The sequence below is a fragment of the Emydura macquarii genome, unplaced genomic scaffold, assembly GCF_026122565.2.
Source record: "Emydura macquarii macquarii isolate MOO-44397 ecotype Brisbane River unplaced genomic scaffold, CSIRO-AGI_Emac_v2 contig_1390, whole genome shotgun sequence".
In the NCBI taxonomy this organism is placed as follows: domain Eukaryota; kingdom Metazoa; phylum Chordata; order Testudines; family Chelidae; genus Emydura; species Emydura macquarii.
In genome coordinates, this window is record NW_027131527.1 from 3,939,554 (window position 1) to 3,962,239 (window position 22,686).

Here is a 22,686-nt window from a genome sequence, read left to right on the forward strand (position 1 = left end):
GCTTGCTGGCAATGTCACTAGCCATCAATCAGCCCTGCAATGTCACGGCACTCTCCCACTTTCCTCCTTAGCTAGAGGCAATGCCCAGAGAGGTAGCACGCAACAGACGTGCTTGAGCACTTGGCAGCACTGAGAGGAGGATTTACATTCCTGCAGCTCACCCCCCACGCCAAAGGAAAAAGGCATTGGAGACTCGGGGGGAGGAGCGAGGAAATTCCCCCCCCCATTTTCTAAAACTACAGGTCCCATGATGCTCCGGGAACGCGTGCGCATTGACGTTCAAGCGCACTTTCGGGGCGCATGCGCTGCGGCGTGCGGGTCGGTTGAGTAAGGCGGGGTGCGATTGGCTGCGGGGAGGTGGCCGAGTGTGGGAAGCGCAGTGACGGAAGAAGTGGGGGGCAAATGGCGGAGAGATGGTCCAGGGCCCTGTTCAAAGAGCAGCGATAATCCTGGTGCGGAGAAAGCGGCGCCGTAGGAGGCGGCGCCGGGGGCCTTAGCGCCAGCGCCCACCCCCCACCCCGGCGAGGGAGGCTCCGCTGGGGGGAGGGACGCGGAGGAGTCGCGTTGGCGAGCGCGTCCGCAGGGCAGGCGAAGATTCGGGGCCGAGGAAGCCCAGGTAGCCGCGTTCTCGGGGGCGAGTTCAGAAAGTGTCGAGAGCAGGAGACAGGCCCCCCCCCGCCGCCTCCCTCCTCCCTGGGTGAGCTCGAGGTAGGTACCGAGCGGCAGCGAGAGACGGGGGTGGCTGCCCGGCTCCTCAGGCCTGCGAGGCCTCCAGCCCTAGGTGAAGGCCCCATTGCCCCTTGTACCGGGGCTACTCCCCTCCCCCCCCGTCTCCTGCTCTCCGTCGCGGGGGGGAGCTGTACCGCGAGGGGAGAGGGGGCTGGAGAGTCCGGGCCGCGGGGGAAGGGGCAACTTTCTTTCAACGCAACACCAGATCTCTGCGAGCCGGCCAGGCCCGGAAGTTGGCGGGGCGGGAGGTGGGGGGAAGTTGAGGGAACTTTCCCCACCTCCCCCAGCAACTTGGAGCCTGGCTTCTGGTGCTGCTGGCCGTGGTGTGCGGAGGAGCAGGTGGCGCTTAATCCGAGGTGGGTGGCGGAGCCTGCTGTTGCTGCTTCCTGTTCACTGGGTGGGGAGCCTCCTTCGTCACTAAATACTCTGGGCAGCTACTTTGGTTCCTACTGCTTGGAGGTGAAGAGGCCTGGGGTGCAAGGGCAGGGAAGGGAGGGGGCACCACATCTCCAATGGAGTCTGTGTGGAGGCGGGATGATGATGTCTCCCCAGCCCCTTTAAAGGAAAAAAAAAAGCCTCATGACATTTCATCAGCTTCATATGTCTGGTATTTAACCTATTTTTGTTTCCTTTGATTATGAAGGGAAATGATAGGCAAAAGAGTAGCAAATAAAGAGAAGTGGGCTACTTTCCTACTTTAAAATGCACAGTCAAGTCTGGTTGGGCCTCAGAATTAGATTTTCAGAAAACAGTATTTAAAAAACCACATAAGGAATAAGGTTCTTAAAATTGTTTTTAATTAACAGATTGCAATGGACAATTGCTTTGCATTTATATTGCCTGCATTATTTGTGGCCCCAACGTTGCACCATTGTGCTAGAGTAGGAGAGCTAGAAAGGGCTATAGCATAGAAATGAGAGAGTGAAGCTGGAAAATATATTGTTGAAGCTGAGTGAAAAGCAAGAAGAGAATCAGCATTAATAGATGAAAGTTAAATTAGTTTTTAAATATTTTGTATTAATGAACTAAACAGGTAAGGAAATGTTTTTGATGTATTTTATAAACTGATTCTGAACCTTAAAGATGGGCCTGGTATTTATAATGTAATGAAATATTCACTTAATACTCATCTGTTTACTTATTTATATTTAACTAATTGAGTAGCACAATGCAGAATTGCTGTATACTTGTTTAGTTTTATACATTTATTAGAATTTTCAGATAAGACAATTGAGCATATATGAAGCATAACAGTACATTTTATTATCAATATAAGGAGGATAGTCCACAGAGTAGGGTTTTATAGTCTGAAATTAAATGACTTGGTAATTTGCTGCTTTTTAATATTTTTGCAGTGTTAAAATGTAAAGTGCTATAAATCTTTTAATTAGGGTTTGACAGAACTTGTGTTGTTGGTAAATAAAAAAATATTTTTTCCTAAGTAGGAGCTTTGTAAGTTATCAATTTCTACAAAATTCAGTTTATTTAAATATTTTGTTTCTAGACCTTATGGTTGTAAAGATGGCATTTCAATTATGAACTGCTCCTGTACTGCCTTTTTGAGTCTTCAGACACAGATTAGTTGCCTCTCCTGTTACTCATTCGTGAGCAGCAACATAGTAAAACTAATAATTCTGGTAAGCTTTGCTGCTGTTGTTTTCAAACATGTGGAGCAATTAGTACTGAGGATCACCTCAGATTCACTCAGCTGCTTGAGGGGAAAATGGAACAGCAGAGGCAAATATTGAACTATTTACAGAGGAGACAAAAATGAGTTTTAGAGAGTGAAAGGAGAGTAGCTGCTGCTCAACAGCCAGGAGGTTCTAGATGGGTGTGAAGGGGGAGAGAGAATCACAGAGCACTCTAATTCTACCAGTAGCCAGAGGTGTCAGTTTCAAATTAATCCTGCACAATAGCAGAAGTGAAAGATGGAGCAAAGTTCAGGAGCAACATCTGTAAATCCTGTTATCATCCTCTGTATTAACTATTATAAAGATGGAATTTTCAAGAGGATGTTAAAATGATGTGACATTAACAGTTTGTAAACTTCTTGAATTCTAGCATGGTGTATTTTTAGTTGTTTTTGGCCAGGAACAAAGACTCTGTTTAATAGGTACAGGACAAACACAAAATGTTATCTATTACCTTTTCTGGCCATAAGTGGTATCTTTCAAATTATGGTAAAGGGTTTCAAATTTGTAACTATTAAGAAATGAGGACACTTCTCAAGGCAACTTAGGCCAATTTAGGATTTGTAGGAACAGATTTTTACCTAAAATCAATGGAAATTTCCCAAAGTTTAAAACAAAACAAAAAAATCAGCAAGCTGTTTAATCCTGTCCCCCATATCATTTGCAGAGCTGAAGAGCTGTGTTTGCAGAGCTGAAGATGGACTTAAGTTAAAATTTACTGTAACAAAATCTAACTCGATCTATTATCAGTGTCCACGCTGAGAAAATCAAAAAATTAACGTATATAAGGAAAATAAGTTTTGTATTTTTAATAATGTAACATATTTTTCAAAAAATAGACAAGGTATTTGTTTAATTTTTTTTACCTGTCTCCATCTTCAAATTAAAATATGGGCAGCAGTGAAGCAGAGGCAAGGAAACTGTTCAAATGTATTTTCCATTTAACCTGTTTTTATAACTTTGTTCACTGGCCATTGTGGATGTGGCTAAGTTGTTTCAGGTACACTCTTACATTTCTATAATGGCAAGAGCATTTAGGGCTGGAAGGACCTCGAGAGGTCATTTAGTTCATCTTTCTGTGCTGAGGCAGGACCAAGTGTACTTGGACTATACCTCTTAGGTATTTGTCCAACTTGTTCTTAAAAACCTCCAGTGATGAGGATTCCAAAACCTCCCCTGATAACTTATTCCAAAATTTAACTTTCCTTATGATTAGACAGTTTTCCTAATAGCTATCCTAAATCTCTCTTGCTGCAGATTAAGACCATTGATTCTTGTTCTCCATGTCCACTGAAGGTAGAACAACTATTCCCTATCCTTTTTATACCATATTTGAAACTATTATGATGTTCTCTCTCAGTCTTTCTCCAGTTTGTCCACATCTTTCTTAAAGTATAGCGACCGAAAGTGGACACAGTACTCAAGGGGAGGCCTCACCAGTGCCGAGTGGGACAATTACCTTCTGTGTCTTACATTTTACATTTCTATTAATGCAAATCAGAATATTAGCCTTTCTTGCAACTGCATCATGTTGTTGGCTCATGTTCAATTTATGATCCGGTATAACCACCAGATTCTTTTTAGCTGTACTATCAAATAGCCAGTTGTTCCCCATTTTGTATTTGTGCATTTGATTTTTTTCCCTTCCTGTAGGATTACTTTGCACTGTATTGAATTTACTGAATTTTATCATGTTGCATTCAGAGCAATTCTCCAATTTGTCAAGGTTGTTTTGAACTTTAATCCTGTCCTCCAGAATGCTTGTGACCTTTCTCAGTTTGGTGTCATCCTCAGATTTTATAAGCATACACTCTGAATATGCCATTATCCACGTAATTATTGAAAATATGAATATTATCAGAATCCAGGACAGATCCCTGTCAGACCCTACAAGATAGGTCTTCTGTGACAGCCCACCATTGATAACTACTGCTTTCAATCAGTTGTGCACCCACCTTAGAGTAATTTCATCTAACCCTCATTTCCCTAGTCTGCTTATGAGAATGTCCTGTGGTACTATGTCAGAAGCCTTACTAAATCCAAGTATGTCATGTCTGCTACTCTTCCCCCCATTCACCAGGCTAGTAACCCTGTCAAAGAAGGAAGTTAGCTTGGCTTGGCATGATTTGTTCTTGACAAATCCATACAGGCTAACACTTATAACCTTATTAACATCTAGGTGCATACAAATTGGTTGTTCAGTAACTTCTAATATCTTTCCAGGTTTAGAAGTTAGGCTGATTGGTCTATAATTTCCTGGATCCTCTATTTCCCCCTTTTTAAAGATAGGTACTATGTTTGACCTTCTCAAGTTATTTGGGACCTCATCTATCCTCCATGAGTTGTCAAAGATAATCTTTAATGGTTCTGAGATTTCTTCTGCTAGTTGTGTTAAGTACCCTAGGGAGAATTTTGTTAGGCCATGATGACTTGAATACATCTGATTTACCTAAACATTCTTTAACATGTTTTTTTCCTTATTCTGGCTTTTGTTCCTTCCCCCTTGTTAATATTAATTGTGTTAAGCATCTGATCACAATTCACCATTTTAGTGAGGTTTGGGTATCCTGAACAGTATTAGAAATGTATTCAGCTAGACTGGTATACTTTGTTCCTGGATCATGCAAAAGATTATTTACAAGCTATACTTTACATGTTTGGGGATTATGACAGTGGTCTTTTTCCAGTTAATAACAGTATTTGTCTTTACCTGCAAAGATAGGGCAAAACACATCATAGCACTATTGCTAACTAAGTCTTGCTTCAGTATTGTGAAATGAGCAGTAGAGTGAAGTTGTCAGGAAGGCAACTACAGAAATGTGAAATATTAACACTTTTCTTATACTACAAAAACTATCTTTTTAAAACCAGATAGAGAAGTTAGAATTAGTGTGTCTAACGTGAGCTGCACATATAAATGAAGAATGAAAGTTAGGGAAAATCCACTCAACCTCTCTAATTTTTCATAATAGTAATGCCCACAAAACTTGGAAGTAGAGGTATTATGTAGGAGTTATGATATGAGAATAGAGCAATACAAATATTTATTCATAGCACATAGTTTTTACAGGCTTGGGGTGGTGAATTTCTACTAAATACATGGGGACAAGTAACTGACATTTAAATTGATAGGCATGACACCTGTTGCAGAATTCACTTTAAACAATACACATGTACATGAAGTGAATTATGCTAGTCAAAAATAAATAGGCTGCTGTGTACTGTAATAACTTAAAAATTAAATTTTCTTGTGTGCGCTGATAGAGTGGAAAAATAATCACTTGTATTAAAAAGCAGCAACATATAAAAGCTAGTTCATCTTATTCTTTCTCTTCCCGCAGAGAATATGAAACAGTTGTCAAAATGACGTCCAGATTTGGAAAGACATACAGCAGGAAAGGGGGAAATGGCAACTCAAAGTTTGATGAAGTCTTTTCCAATAAACGGACCACCTTAAGCACAAAATGGGGAGAAACCACATTTATGGCCAAATTAGGACAGAAGAGGCCCAACATCAAACCAGATATTTCAGAAATTCCTAAAAAACCCAAAGTTGAAGATGAGGTAACAGAAGATCCATTTGGATTTGAGAGTGATGAAGAATCTCTGCCAGTGTCTTCAAAGAATGTGTCTCAGGCTAAAAGCTCCTCTCAGCTGGAACCCATTGAAGCTGCTCAGTCTGAGGACTTCACTTCTCTACTTGAAGCTAATAGCAGAATTAATCAGCCAATCAGCGGAGACAACATTGTGTCCAGCAAGAGCATATCTTTTGACAATACTGTTCATGGCTTAAAAGAAGAGAGCACAAACAGACACATAGAGGATGGGGAAAGCAAAAGCAGCAGAGTTAAACTCATAACAGGTAAATTTAGATGACAATGTAATAGTACTAATTCAAACATACTGTGATTTTTAGTAATCTGTGTACAACTTTTTTTTAAATTGCTGCATCTCCTGAGGTTTGGTTAAGTGTTCTAATCAAACTGAGGCCAAATACTCTTGCATGTTGAGAACAAAAGCTAACTATGGATACAGAGAGGCATAGTATTTTTTATGTATCAAGCATAAGTTAAAAAAGCACATGCTGTCTTGATAGTAATAATTTGGGTAAGGAAGCAGCTACCACTCTGTACAAAGACTAGCATTGCAAGCAGTTCTGAGGTTTATTCTTCCTTCAATATGCATGTATACTTTCACATAGCAGCTGCCTTCAAGTGCAGTTAGGAGTTGCTTTGCTTCTTGCATATGTGATATTATGAAGGCCATGTAATTCAAGGGATTGGTGACAATCTTTGTTTTTAGGTAGCCGGTTCAAATTTGGTGCAGACAGGTAGTGATAAGTTTTACATCTGTCTGGCAACTGACTTGTATGAAGAGTCAGTGCACTGAATTTCCTACTGCACAGATGTATACATCACAAAACCCTTCAGAATTGGCATATTAGTGTCAATGTGAGAATTAGAGACGTGTAGATTAAAGTTCCCTCTAACCTTTGGCCGTTTCAGCTCAGGATTCAGGTAGCATAGAGGATCTGGCATTGTTTTTGGCTGAATAGACATAATTCTTTGGAGCACAATTGATAAGCACTATATTCACTTTTAAAATGTTTCTTAAAATGATCTTTAGTCTCACTTCCATTTACTTTAGAGTTTTGACATAATTAGTTGATCAGATTACAACTACTAAATCTGCAACTTTCTTTTTACCAATTCAAGTTTTGGACAACTGTGATTCTTAAAATGTAATAGGCCATACTAGACCAAACCCTATCAAGGTGAAGCCTTGCTATATTATCTTTACTTGGAATATCTCAGTACCTTTCTGTAAAAATTTGAGCCCTGGTATGTAGTTAATTTTCATTTATTGTTAACTGACCAGAAAAATAAATGGACCCCAGTCTGTTTGCCATGCAGTAGACCAAGATGGTATTTAATGGCTTAAGATGAGTGTAGCTGAGGAGTTTGCAAGTGAGACACTAGTATTGATGGCAAGGTAGAAAAGAAACAAAATTAACATAGTATTGTCTTGTTGGGTTTTCTGCTGACAAATATCTATCATTTTCTGAGGGAGAAAACTACTTGGCAAGAAGCAGTAAACTTTCACTTAGATATACCGATTGCGTAATGCTAATTTATATTTGCGATGACCCAATACTAAAACATATTTAAAGTCTGGACTTACAATATGAGTTTACTACTGTAAGTTAATGAATGGATTTTTCCCTAATATTGACAAAACATTAGGACTGTGGATAAACTGAAAATTCTAAATATCTCATTTTATTGGCTATTGACTAAATTACAACAGACAATGCAGGCCCAATCAAACCAGTTGTTAATTATGTAAATATCCTAACCTGCTTCACACTTACTATCTGTATTTTTAGAAATGTAACTCAATAAAGTACGCACCTTAGCAAAATAACCTGTCATGGGGGTATTAAATAAGGTTGAGGAAACCAAGACAGCAGAAGCAATTTGACTTTCAGGGGTAGTGTTTATTTTGGCTAGTTACTGCAAATGAAACAGATAGTTGAGCAGCCATTATATTTGTATATGGGTTTATCCAAAGCAAAGAAAAGTGCACTATGCAAACATCAGCTAGAGCATTGAGCCAGTGTAGAGAGAGTGCAGACAGCCACTATAACTACTTTAGAGACTTGCTTGTTACATTGATTACTTAAGTAAGAAAACTTGAAGATATAAGGCTGCTTTTTGAGCCCAGAGAGCTTATTTTATTGATCTTGGGACACTGAAGCAAAGAAACTTGCTTTACTGTTGGTGACTAACCTGTAATCACACTTGAGACCTCATCTTAATGTGCAACAAAGGTGTTTTTCAGTCATGTTAGGATCAGAGTTTAGCACAACTGAAAAGCCCTCTTAATGCTTTTTGAGGCTTTGACTAGACTAGGATTTAAAGGTGTAAAGTTAGCATGTGTGAGCATCACACCTTTAAAATTTAGTCTAGATGACCTAAAATGCAGGCTACCACAGTAGACACCATGTTGTTTAATCTAAAACACTGTCAGCTAACTTGGCTTCAGATGTTACCCTTTCTTAATGAATGTTAAGAATCATACAAGAGAAGACTTCTAACATACTTGATTGAGCTAACATACTAAGGTGGAAAAGAGCATCATTTTTTGCTTGCTTTAAAGTTGTCTGTTTGCTCACAAATTTGTTGCATTGTAACTCATTTTTTACTTGTTATGACTTTAGTAACCTTCAGATAAAAAGGTTGTTGAGGGCTACTAATGTGGTAAATCCCCTTGTTATGATACATTGATGTAAAGATGGGATGACTTAATTCTGCTTTGAGGAATGTTCAGTAAGACTGCAGTATATTGAACTGTAATATAGGGATTCTAACAGAAAACTTATGGGTAAAAGTTGCTATTATGTAATAGATATAAGTTTTGTCAAAATATACTTATGCTTGAGAAGATCAGCTTTGGGTCTGTGTAGAAAAAGCTAATTTTAATTAGGGCTTTACTTTTTAAAGTAACGTGGTATAAAACACTAATCCATACTAAGGAAAAACCAGTTGCTTAATGATAGTCAGAAGGTAAACTTGTATTGGGATCAGATAAAATCCCATGGAGCAGTACTTACCTGGGTTCCTGACATACTTTATAGAATAACATGTAATCACCACCTTCTCTAGGGCACAAACCCAAAATAGGTATTGAACATAAAATGTACATTTATGTGGAATGTTAATATTAACGTTTTAAAACTTAATCTTTTGTCGCTGGAATGACCTTTTTTATTAAAGGTTGTACATGAGGCTCTTTGTTTTCTTTAATGTTGAAATATATTGGATTTTCAGATGCGATTTAAAATGAGATCCTGATTATTTGTTGTCAATAAATATTCTGTAGCACTTTTCGCAAGAGGTGATGGTATTTGTTAGTATGTTAGTCATGGGTAAATTCCAATTTGTGTAATTAAATTATACCTTCCTTAAATATCCCTGTAGCTTGAAATGAATGCAATATTACTTCCTCCCTTAAATTGTTGTGTAATGTTGTTTGGTAACTTCGCATTTCAAATCTGTGGTGGATGCACTTCACTAGTGGCTGAAGAGATTATTTTATAGTAAGTGTGACAGCTATGACAATATCCTGAACAAACCTTAAGGAATTAAGATATTCCTTATGGAATTAAACTTGATTTCAATAAGGTTTAATTTGAGTATTGAGGAAGTTCATTGTATTGAAAATGAAAATGTATGTGTGCTATTGTGAGATTGTACTTAAAGTAAGTTAAGAGGAAGGAAGAATTAATGGAATCTGTGGGAGATATTAGGAATTTCAGAGGATAGTTTAGGACAATAAATGTGAGGTAGATTTCCTAAGAAATAGCTGGAGGGTGAGGAGAATACAAATGACCCACCTGAAATCCATCATTTTGAAGCTGCATTTTGAGCAGAGATGCATTGTCTGGCTGTTTACCTATTCATGGTCTATTCAAAGAGCCAAACTGGATAAATGAGTGACTCTTACGCATGATTGTTCTTGTTCAGAGCAAAGGATGTAATGAATTGAAACTACAGGAAAACATGTGAGTCGGAGTTGAAGGTATGTATATTGCAGTTGGGATGGTCTCTGATGAGCTTGTTAGCATGCACATAGGTTCTTTTATTATTTTCTGTATTGCTTTTAATTTAAGAATAAAATATATTTGCTGAGAAAGAACTGTGGTAATTTTTATAACTGGGCAATTGCACTGTGTACCATGTCTGAGGAGAGAAGCAAAGCAGGCCGGCTTTGGGAGGGAATAGTGACGGCAGGGAACTGTTCAGACTGGAAATACATCACTCAGAAGACAGAGAGATTTCGGTCTCCATCCAAGAGAGGAGACAGCTGGGAAGCTGGAAGCCTAGAAGGGGTGCCCTTGCTGAACCATAGGGAAGTACAGGTGCAGTTGCCCTGAACTGTGACAGTAAGTAAATCTCTTTATAAAGCTTTTTTTCAGAAGTGGCTGATGCATATCGTCGTCTTTTAGTTACCCACTTCTGTAATGAGATCTTGCTCATTTTGATTACTCAGCATATAACTGGACCATTTCTTAAGGGATTCCATTGAGTTGTTGAGGGTGTCTTTTACAAAATATTGTGGCCAGCCAGCTTCCGTTTTAAGTTCTGTTTTAAATAAATAACTTTTTTGTAGTTGTAGCTGGAGTAAGATGCACTTCAAAATGAAAACTATACTTCTTCAAGCTGGTCAAGAGATTATTTAAAATGTGATAGAACAGTGTCTCTAGAATTTCTTACATTTGTCTCTGCAGACTATAATACTGAAGAGATCTTTGTTAACTTAGAGAAAAATCACACATCTGATTGTACATCAATTGTTTTGAAAATATTTCAAGTGAAGAACTCTTAATAGGACATAGGCCTAGTCTAGGTCTGTCTGATCTACTTTACAGCTAATTGGTTTAAAATCTTCCAGATTATAAAAATAGAAAAATAAGATGATAAAAGTAGTAATGTCTTCAGAATCTACAGAAATATAGTAATGCATAACTCCTCTACCTACCTTGCAATATTTAACTATTCCATCTCCTGGAGTTGTTGAAATAGAAGCTGTTGTCCAGGCAACGTCTTTTGATTGAGGTAGTTTGAGTATAGAGCAGTTGATGCATACACATGCAATATTTTTGAAATGTGTAGTAATATCTATTTTTCCATAAATTGTTTTCTTTATTAGATGTTCTGAAATGGGTTCCAGTTCTGTCAATATTTCCACTCCTGGTTGTGTAAGAAAATATTTTGCTGGTGGTGTGTAATCACTTGTAGCCCAGCAGATATTCTACCTGGAATATTCAACAATGAACAAACTGCTAAGAAATCTTAATTTTTGGGCAGTTATTTCTAACGTCCCCATTTATCAGTCAAGAATTATGCATTCCTGCCTACTGGCTCATTGCCTCCTTCCCTGCACTGCCTGTGCACACAAGCATAATGGCATAGCTGCACTTAACTGCTTTTGCACTTAGCTCTTATGCTCTTAATACACCTGTAGCTCAAAAAGAGTATTTGAGTTAATTTCAGTGGTGAATACTTCACAGAAAATGGGTGTAGCTCTGACGAGGAGGTAGTTGAAAGTCAAATCTGTTCCCTACTGGCTCCCTTGATACTGTGTGCACTTACCAGGGCACTGCCTTCTGCATTCTGTTTGTGTGGGTTGGGGAACTCCTGTCTTTGGTGTTCAAGTTTAAATTCAGCAGATGAAACTGAGTGCTATTTCATAACTCTCTTGGCAATAGAAGGTTTATTAGATTCTTATTTTTAAATTGCTTCATATCTTGAGTTTTTTGTTTTTAATTATGGCATGGGCACATAGGTTCATAAAAGTAAGTAATTAGACCTATTATATCATCTACTGCCATCACCCTGTTACTGGCATTGTTTGTTTGATATAGTTCACTTTCTAATGCTTTGTCCAATCTTTCTTTTAAATGTGTAGTGGAGAGGTGAAAACTGTTTAACTTAAGACACTATTGCATAGTGTAATAGATATCACTGTTGGGAAGGCTGAATACCTGGAGGGCCATCATTTTCTTATAATGTCATCTCATTAATCCTTATTTTTTATGGGCCTCTAAGATCTCTTCTCTTGAGAGTGGGGGCGATCTTTGTTTTAAGTGTATTCTTGGCCACCTAACTTTGTTACATAGCAGTTAACCTTACATTTTTCTACACTTCCTGAAATAAAAAAAAAAATCACACTAGCTGGAAGTATGGGGAAGGAAAAACAGAAGCAGAAATCTGAAGGATGTTGGCAGAGTGGGGTTGGCTGTTCAAATGATAGCTGGCAGCTGCCATGATTAAAGAAGGGAACTGCATCTATGCACTGGCTGGTACAAAGCATGAGGAAAGGTCCCCAGTGGGATGGGGAGAGAAGTGTGTTGAGAGGGAAGATTGCAGAGCTAGCCAGGTTATAGGCTCAAAGGATTTTGGGGCTCTGGGAATTGTTCCCAATACACCATTTTAGTCAGAACTAAGCAGTTAGATTGGTAGTACAATACACACTCTCTTCTGGAATTTTTTAAATCCCCTCCATTTGCTTTGTGGTGTTTTCCTTTTTTGTCCCCTCCACACCACTTTCCTCCCCAAGAACAGCCAAATTGAGGCTGCTATATTAGTATGAAACTGACTATTGTTCAGTTTCAATCTGATGCTCCTAAGATAATTCGCTTTGTAGGTTTTTCTTTCAAAAGTGTGCTGAGAATGGGTTAATGACTCTACTGAATTTTAAGCACCTGTTCCTAAAATTTAGTGTTATATTAACATAGGAAACAAATTTATCTACGTTTTAATAAATTGACATAACTATGGCAAGTATTTGTTCTGTACAATATATATCATGTAAACTACTTTATCAAATGTGGTTGCTTTGTTCATTGGCTTAAATTAATTTATGCTTAATGTTGCAGAAAATACTTCAACAAATTGCTGTTACTCCTCTGTTAGTCTAGAGCTCATTTAAGTTGTGAACACTTCATTATTTACCTAAGCTTTTTGTTTTTCTTTCTCTACTGGTATGGAGATTCTTTTCCTTTGTCAAAACCGGTATTGTAAAACCATTAATTTTAAGGGGCTTGTACTTAAGGGGCAGTTAAGTTTAGGAAGACTAAATATTTGACTGCTTCCTCGCTTCTTTTATATTTAAGAAGTTGATATGGCTTTGTTTCCAAAATAGTTATTCAGTGCTTCCAGAAAAATTAGTTCCATTAGCTGTACCTTACAATAACAGGTCAGTTTGTGCACATTAGAAGAAAAACAACTTGGTAAAAAAATCATTTCAGCTCCAAGTTGTCAGGATTTTTGTGTGAAAAATAGTGTGTTCTAAAATTCAGATTTCATTACTTCATGTGGCTATTGAAGACCATCTTTAAGTTTAAAACTTTCTAATATTGGAAAAAAGTTTTTTTTTTTTCTAAAATGCAGAAGCACAGGGATATAGTTCCCCAGCGCTATACAGTTAGCGGTTAGAATCATTCTACTTGTAAGTAGAACAAGTGGAACTTTTCCTTTGACTTATTAGGAATTTTCCTTATGTCATGTAATACATAGCAGCACTAGTGTCTTCATAACTCTTTCTGACAAGATGGCTTATGTTACATAAATCCATTAAAAAATGGCAGTTTTCTTGGCATGTTCCAGCTTCTCAGGTTGTCTCGTTGCCACTTTGCCTTGTGTTTTCTTCACAACAGGGGAGTCAGCTGGCTTCCTGGATCTCCTTCCTGCCACTGTGCTAGAAGACATTGGGGAATGTCCTTCTGATATTCAGAACAGCAGTGAAGACTAATATATCTGGCCGCACTAGATTTTTTCAGTGGGAGGTGGCTATGGGGCAAAATAAATTGGAGCCCCTAAATAGTTAAGCTAAACTTCTGTGGGATGTAGCAGCTCTGCCAAACAGCTGCTTTGCTTGCTGCTCATCTTCTAAGAGTCCTGCAAGGAGCCCTGTAGCTTAGGAAGTGGTTGCTCTTGCAAGATTTATATTTTGCTGTAATGCAAAATAGATTAGTTATTTCCACTTTTTGGGGTATTTTTTGTCAATAAAAGCAAAAGTTTTGGTTTATTTCATAGTTAATATTATTATGCAGTTTCCTTAGAAACTGGAATTGGGCACCTTTATTAATTTAGGGCTGATGTGCCACGTATTACTCTGGGCTTTATTACAGATGATAAAAAAAATGAGGGCCTGTATACTATATACTTTATATATGTTACGATGTTCTTAAAGTACAATGTGAGATGATAAATGCTGAGAGGATAAATAAGGAAGGTGAAGGCGATGGGTTAAACTAAACTAAATATCCTGTAGATGATATGATTAGTTAAATGTGCATTTTAATGTTTTGATGAATTAAAAAAAGTAAAATACTTATACAGGGAGATGAGAGGGGTAAATCTAGGATTTTAAGGCGTTCTAGAAGGTTTAAAGAGAGGATAGGAGAACAAGAGATGGAGGCATGACAGACAGGGTCACCCAATGTTCTAGGCATAGGTGAGGTGAAGACAAACCATGGGAGTGGGTAGGCATGCAGCATAGAGATAGTCAAGGGTAAAGTGTGCATGATCTTGTAAGGAGAGGGTTTTGAAGTTGGAAGATAAGAAGAAGCCAGTGAAGGAATCTGTAGAGGCTGGACGCTGCCGTTAGTACGCAAGTTAGGATCCTCTTTGCAGCTGTATTTTGGATGAGTAATTTTTGTCTTAATTCATTTGATTTTTGAGAAGATTTGTAGCAGTCTTATACTGCCTATGATAGCTAATCTTCATAAAGTAGCTCTTAGTCATATTTTTTTCAAATTTAATTGTGCACTGAAAAAAGCTGTGTTGTTCAGAGATTTTCATCATTCACCTAGTGCCAAGCTAAAAATGCATTTATACTTTGATAAGTGGAACGAGAAAAATGCAGTATTTTTTCAGTCAAAATAATCCTGACTTTTCTTCGTGTAGTGTTTCTCATTGAATGAGGGCATATAGTATTTATCAAGGATTTGAAAATTGAGCAGCTAATGGATTCACCAATACTAGCACAATGTCCAGCACCTCAGATCAATTTCAGGCATATGGAATGGAAATAAATGCTTATCATGGGTTTGGAACACTGCACAATCAAATTAAGACTGTATTATCACCCAACAACCAGTTAATGATCACTCCTAGTACTCTATTATATATCTAGAAGAAATGGTTGCATTGAGTTCAGAAATGGGCTCTTTAGAAGGATTACCGCATGATTTGGGGTGCGTCTTACACTGTTTGGTTAGCCTCATGACTATTTATGGAAAGTTGAGTACTGCCAATTAAATGGACTTAGATTCAGCTTAATTTGCAGCTTTTCTGTTTGGAAGGTTCAGCTAGATTGCTGAGGTTTGGAATAAGAGAGTGAAAGGAGAACTGAAGAGTCTGAAATCAGTTGTTTTTAAGTTCGGGGCAAGATAGAAAGGAGTTCAGTTTGGAAAGAAGTTAAATACATTTGAGGAAATCCTAAGACTTACAATGCAGTATGGAGCAGTGTTTAATAGCGTGTATAAACATGTTAATTGTGTCAGAGAACTCTTTGATAGAGTAAGTTTGGAAAATCTCAGTAAAAGTTGTTCACTCTCCTTGAATGGGACATCATTTTACATTTACATAGCATCTCTTATACCACAGACTGTGTAAGGATATGCTGGAATTGGAAGATACAGTAGGATTCAGGCTTTATTTCATATTCGATAAATCTTTCTAAACAGTGACTTTAGGCTTTTTTAAAATATAATTCCTTTAGAAGTACAGGTGTTTTTTTGAAACCTAGTAGTTGAACATACAAATCATTCTTACAAGAGGCTCATTTTAAAAAACTCCATGAAGAGTACAAATTTGAAATATGGTCACTTCAGAATTATCTACAGGACTCTTGTATGAAGCAAGACTCTTAGAAATTAAGAACTTCCTTTTGTGCAATATCAAACACTATCCTGTGCAGAGCTACATTACATGTAAACTTGAGGGGAATAATTTTAATAATAACTAGCTATTTTAAAAGCTTTAATCATAGCTATGTGGCTATCTTGTAATTAATGCTCCAGCTCAATGGTTCTCAACCTATTTACCACTGTTGTGTTATGTGGGCAGCATCCATAAAATATATAGTATATGCTACCTGTACATCACTTAACATCACTTAAGTCACTTCAAAACTAGCTCAATCTATTTATTGAAATAAAGGGTTTTTTCTGTTCACACATCGGTCTATACAGGTGAGGGCTGTCTGCGTGTGCATGTGTATGAGAATGAGCAAGTGTGTGTGTGAGAGCCAGGGTGTGAGTCATGGGAGACACACTACCAGGTGCCATGATATATAATACTTTGCGGTAGAGGTGAATCACTGGAGTGCTATCCAGACCAGAGAGGGTCCTGATTTGGAGGGCATTAGAACCCTGTAGCAGAGAATGCAGGGGAGTGGGAGAGGGCTCCTCCCCTCCCTGCCTGCTGTGGCTGCTCGGTTGGGCATATGTACCTCGATGTCTTCTCCCAGACAGTCTGGGGTAGGGATGATCCTACCCACCGAGTCATGGGGAACCCTAGCTGGGAAGCTGCCCATGGGACAATTTTCCATCCCTCACCAGCTACACTCCCACCTCCCCCTGCGAGACGGGACTTTCATGGCAGCCTCCTGCTCTAGCTGTGAGCTCTGGGTCTGGACATGACCAGCAGAGAATGGGTAAGTGAGTGCTGTCTGCTGCAGGCAGCCCAGGGCATGCTACAGCCTGCAAGATGCTCATCCCTCCTCCCACCCCTCCAGAGGCAACATGTAGCTCGGGGGAGGGAGGCACTTGTCCAGATGACTGTCACGGAAGCCCAGAAGCGAGAAGGAAGTGCAAGCACTCCCCTTGGTGGCAGTACTTCTCCTGTCATCCCCTTCTCTTTTCTCAGCCCCCTTCCCTTCCCCTTTCTGTCCTTGCCCCATACCCTCCACCCCACTTCCTCATTCCCTTCTCTTCCTGCTGCCCCATCCCCTCTCTCTTCCTTCCCCTTGTCCTGCATCCCCACAGGCACTCACCTTGTACAGGAACAGGATCCAGCACAGCTAGAAGAGGTCAAAGATGACAGTCACTAAGACACGAGGCAGTGTCCAGGAGCTGCCATCCTCATCTGGGAAGAGGGGCCAGGCGAGCCTCCACCCTCTCCCTCCCCCCACCCCCCGCCCCAACAGGCTAAGCAGCCTGCTGGCAGGGACGGCTCAATCAGGGCTGCACGGTGCGATTTCTCCCTCAGCCGGCCCTGCTGCCTTCCAGGATCTGGAAGCAGCAAACTTTTTAAAAATTTTTTTAGCAGACAGCTAATAATTGGGTCATGGGTTGAGAACCATTGCTTTAGTTATTATGAAATTTCAAGTAGGCCATAAGAGTAGTCTTGGTCTTTAGAATTAATCTTTTGAAGTTCTCAGGTGTTGTATGTATTTCTGCATTTTTACAGGCAGCCCTTCATCTCCTGATATTACAAGGGTTCAGTGGGCAACAGTCAAGAGAAGAGATGCGTGAAATTTGCTTGCTACTCAGAACATTAGAGGCTTGTGTTCTGTCAGTTTACTTCTCCAGGTTCCCTTGCTATACACTTCCAGCTATGGCTTGGGAAGTGAGGGAGACCTGGATATATGGGGTCCAGTTTATAGCCATGTCCATTCTCTTTACTACCAATATTAGATTGCCCTTGTTGCAGGAATGGAGTGGGAATGATGGAAACTACAGTGGGTTCCACCCCTTCCCTGGGAAAGAAGCCACTAATTTCCATAGTGGGAGAAGGAGCTGTTTCACTTACTCTTCTTCCTCCCCATCTCAGAAGTGGGTGTTCATCTTTTATTTATGCTATTCTCTTTTAGGAGTGAGCAGAACACATGCACCTAGTGAGACATCTCCTTGAGGATAAATCTTAATTGGCTTCTCCATAGTGGGTCTAGTACTTCGATTTTTTTCTCCTCTTTTGGCAATGTCACAGTGGCCATAATTTGCACTTCAGAGGATGTGTGATGGTACTGAGGAGCATGGACAGGGATGTAGAACAAGCCCAGGCCATTCAAGAACCACGGGCAGAGGAGTGCCATGATAACATACCTATACCTTATCTGAGTTATGTCCTATCGGGTCTCTTCTGGCATGCAGGCAACGAATAAATGGATGGAATGTCCTCGTAGTGTTGGGACTCTGCAAGTAGTGAGAGTCCCTCTATTGTACCTCCATTTACTTCAAGATCTCCTTTCTTTCATAAGAACGACATTGCCATTCCATGTGCTCTGGCTTCTGCCTCTGATCCTGAGCAAGTGGGAGAGAATAGAGTTTCCCTTTGAAAGAAAGGAGTGCTCTAAAAGAGGGACCAGCATAGGCCCTGATCCTTTGAAGACTTGGCACTTATGATTAACCTTGTGCATGTCACCTTGAAGTCTATAGGATTACTCACATGCTTAAGTCTTTGTAAGATCCAGGCCTCGCTCAGAAGATGGCCTTCCAGTGTATATTCAGTTATTATTTATGTTGCCTTTAGTATAAAAAGAAGACTTACTATTTGTTATGCTGTCAGTTGTGAAGAAACACAGGTGCATGAGTGAATTGGATTATTTTCTGGTTCACATCAACATAATTGACAAGTTCATTATAGGGCCATCTGTGTAACTACGATGTCTTTGTTTACACTCTGCAGAGAGCTATAGGTTTTCACAGGTATTACTTTGTATATACTTTGATGGCACATGTAAATGAAGGTGGTGTTTATAGAAAGTGATACCAAAAGCAAAGATAGACTTTGATCCAAAGTTGAGTTAGTGGTACTGATAGTTAATGTAGAAAAACCCTTTATTTGTAAACACAGTAAACTTGATGTGAAAACTGAACCCACATATACAGAATCCATAGTGCAACTCATAACAAATGTTCAGAGTAGAATTTCACTTGAAGACGTAAAATGTTTCAAACAGACCATAGTCTGTGCCCAGTATAATTTTTCCTAATAGCGAATGCTCATGGTACTATAAGAAAGATCTCTGTGGCTGAACCTAGAGCAGAGGCGTAGACTATTCGTGTTTAACTGCTTCTGTATATGTATAGCCCTGGCTATGAAGTGCCACTCTGACTTCGGGCAGTTGTAATTGATGTCTGTTTTTCAGACACTTACTATTAAGTCTAGTTCCCCAAGTGATTGTGTACATATACATTCCACTATAGGTGTATGTACACCCAGTACACTAGAGTCAGATTTGGGCCAGCAGTACCACTAACTGAGACCCTGCTCTCATGCCTAGCTAAGGGCATAAAAGGGGCATGACAGTGGCCTCCTCAGTTCCTCCCAGCTGCCTGTGGTAAGACTTGGGGCTCCCTGTTGCTGTTTAGCTTTGGTTCACGAGCCTCTGTAAAGAGAGCATCTCATTGTATATAGTGGTAGTTAGTATATGTGTTTCAAGACCTGATGGATTTAAAATAAAAAAAATCCCCAAGATTTAAACTGTGCCAGTTGCAGGGCTATGATAGCGGTCACAAATAGGCACAAATGCTGTTAGTTTAATTCCTTTAGATGAGAGACAAATGCTTGATTTGTACCTCCTTGTCTACCAGAACAAAGAAAACAGGGATTTCCACCTCAGAGTCCACCTTGTTCAATGTGTCCCTCTCTGGAATCGCACCCTACCACAAGAGGATGGACTCTTTGTCCACAAAGAGTGTCTGTCTAGTTTTAAGGCCTGAATTCAGGGAGAGATGCTGCTCCTCATCCCTAGTGGCCTCTTCAAAATGCTCCAAGCATTTATTGTCCAAGGCTGACAGACAGTCAAAGCCCTGCACTACGCCTCACAGAATAGTCTCTAGAAAATCACCTTGTGCTAAGTCGAGGTCTGGTCACAGGTTAGTTAGAGCTAGATATGAAACAAAAGGGGTGGGGAGGAGTAAGACACTCACCAGTGTTAACTCACAGACTGGGATCTGCTATTAGTGTGCTCAGGAATTGACACGACTCTCGTTCGATAATGACAGAAAGGCTTTAATTACTATACTTATAAACATATAAAATGAGCCCCCAAACCAAAAGTCCAGTATATTTTAGCTGCAAAAGCAATTATCCTCACCAGTGTAGGCAAGAGGCAGTGATGGTTTCTTAGCAGCTTCCCACCAGAGCCTGGATCCCTGGTCTCAGAAGACAGCTGGGCAAAATGGCAGGTCTTGTCAGTTTCTTGTCCAGAGTGACTCTTCACTCTTGAAGCTTGCTTGCCTTGCTTATTTCCATTGCATCTCTTATATTCTTAAATTCAATGTTTTTCAAAGCATTTTGGTAATTTACATGAGTAAACACAGGAATTCCTGAAAACAATACGAGAGAGAGACCCATATGTTTTACTTATTTAAAAGATGCTATCCACCTAGATTTGTTGTTTAGTTTCTGTGTTCCACCCTTCAAACAAAGGGATATTGGGGTTGTTGTGATTAAATTGAGCAATACCTGGGGTGGCATCCAGCCATGGGCTTTGATCACAAGGTATTTTGAGAGATCTGGATCCATGGAGGTCTAGCACGCCCTGCATTTAACACATTTCTGTTTACTGCATAGATCAGTTACTCCCAGAGGATAAGTTCATTAGAGAAGATGGCCTAGACAAGAGAGGCAATTAATAAGCAGTTATCTTAATGAAATACCAGGCATACTTTGAAAATGGAAAGACAGCATGGGTGTGTTGCAATGAGAAACAACCACCCCTTTTCAAAAAGGACTCCAGCTACCATTTCGCATACGCAATATGCAACTTAGTAGTATTTGGTAGCTTAATTTTATAAATAGGCCCAGCCTAGCTGAAAGTTCATGGTCTACACTAGTGAGGTCTGGAGGTGGTGTCCTAACATCTTATGTTCAAGGAAGAAGAATGCTAGGATTTCTTAAAGTGTGCTACCCATGACCTTGTTTGGGTTCCATCTTGTATATTATAATTTAAGTTGTAGGCATCTGGAACTTGAATCTAAATCCACTACTTGATACTGGAAAGAAGGAATACTGTCTTCTCAACTTCAGAGGCTTCACTGGTTTAAAGGGAGGGTCTCCATTGCTTTACTCCTCTCCCAGAGCCTCCATTGACTTCTGTGAGAAGTGAAAAGAAGAGATTTCTATTACTTTTCTCACCTCTCTCCCCCTGTCCATTTTTGGGTCTTTCTTCCCTGTGATTAACTCCTGTACTGTTGCTTGGAGGCCCTTCTAGAACAGAGATCATGATCACATTTAAGTTCACACAGTTGTAAATGCCACATAGGGTGAACCATGACCAGGAACCAATGTTTGTCCTAAGACAAATATTTGGAATGTTTATTTGTATTTGGCATGCTACAAACATTGGTTCCTCGTCATGGTTTACCCTCTGGTTGAATTTTCAGTTAACTTGATTTAATTAGCAAATGAGTAACTAGAGTTACAAGATGACAAATTCTAGGATAACAAAGCCATAGCTTGTCTAGCAGCAGTGAAATTAACACTTTTTTTTTTTGACAGTTTCGTTGTTGCACAAGAAGTTCCGTAGCAGCAATGAAACTATCCAAGCTAGTGTTAGGTTTGCTCTACCTCTGCTTGATAAAACTAAGGAGCTGTGGAGACTATCAGTGATCTAAAGGTTCAGTTCAGAGTGGGGTGGTGATATTTGGATAGATGAGGGCAAGAAATTTCATCCAAATGAAAGCTTAAATTCTGGCAGAACTGATTACCCCGTCATGGGGTGAGACTGGCCTGTTATACCACTTTCTGGCAAAGCATAGCACTTCAGCTACCCCCTGCTTCAGTTTCCCCTCCCCTGGGTTTTCTGTTGCTCCCAGGGATTCACATGGCACAGCGTTCCAGCTGTGTCACTTACTTCAATCCTCTTTTTGTGGGCAACACAAGTCCAAATAATCAAAACACTTTTGCTTTACTTGGGCTCCTCTTTAGCTTCCCCTCCTGCCTCAGTTCCCACTCCCTTTTATGGATTATCTTTCTGTCTCTGGCTTTGGGATAGAGTATTGACTCTCAGGCTACTTCTCTGGAGACTTCCTCCAGACTCTACTTCAGGGCCTTCCACAGGAGTCCAGATTTCTCACTGTGGTTCCTCCCCAGACTGAGTTTCCTTCTCTTTTGAGGCTCAAGTGTTTAGCAGGTTGTCACCTGAATCCAAGTAGTCCTGTCCTTAGGTTGTTAGGCAGTTAATTATGGTAGAAGTAGACTGATTAAACAGGACTGGCTAGCCCCAATCCTCCTATTCCTTATGAGACTGGCCCTCCTATTACACTCACTAGGGAAAGCATGCTGATTTTTCCCTGACTTGGGTAGTAGAGGAAATTACAATTTGCAATCAGGTGCAGTAGCAAAATATCTTACTTACTTCCAGGTTCTGGAGTGACTTGGGTCAGTCTCCTCTTGAGGCTTTAAGAACATTTGTAGGTCTGACCTCACTAAGTCTTCAAGTCAGACTCAAAATGCTGGTGGTGAATTTAAGAGCTTTTATAGCTGACAACACCCAAAATTGCCACAATTATTTAAAGACTTTGTACATGGCACAAGTGATTTCTTAGGCTGCCTGACTCCCACCACATTAGTCTGACTGTGATGGGAGTGACATCTGTACCTCATGTTCACCCCTTTTACAGTACTATGATAAACTTTGTACAAAATATGCCTTGTGAGGTAACATTTGAAAACTCATAATTTGCTGATCCATGTCCTGGTGAAATATGCAATGTTGTCACACGTAAAATTATAAGATTCCTTTG

General features: G+C 39.7%; 1 protein-coding gene across 4 annotated transcripts in view; it reads left to right on the top strand.

The window, feature by feature from the left end:
- The first annotated feature begins 238 nt into the window (after positions 1 to 238).
- The window catches only part of WAPL (WAPL cohesin release factor), a 113,832-nt gene continuing 91,384 nt past the window's right edge, over positions 239 to 22,686 (top strand). For 2 of the 4 annotated variants that reach the window (XR_010920637.1, XM_067552520.1), the window contains exons 1-2: positions 239 to 318; positions 5,762 to 6,282. Coding sequence is in view for 3 of the 4 variants with exons in the window: in XM_067552520.1 (XP_067408621.1) it covers positions 248 to 318; positions 5,762 to 6,282 (592 nt within the window). In the remaining variant the exon portion in view is untranslated. Of the gene's footprint in view, positions 709 to 5,761; positions 6,283 to 22,686 lie in introns of all 4 variants that reach the window. The other 2 variants (XM_067552521.1, XM_067552522.1) reach the window with 2 other exon arrangements.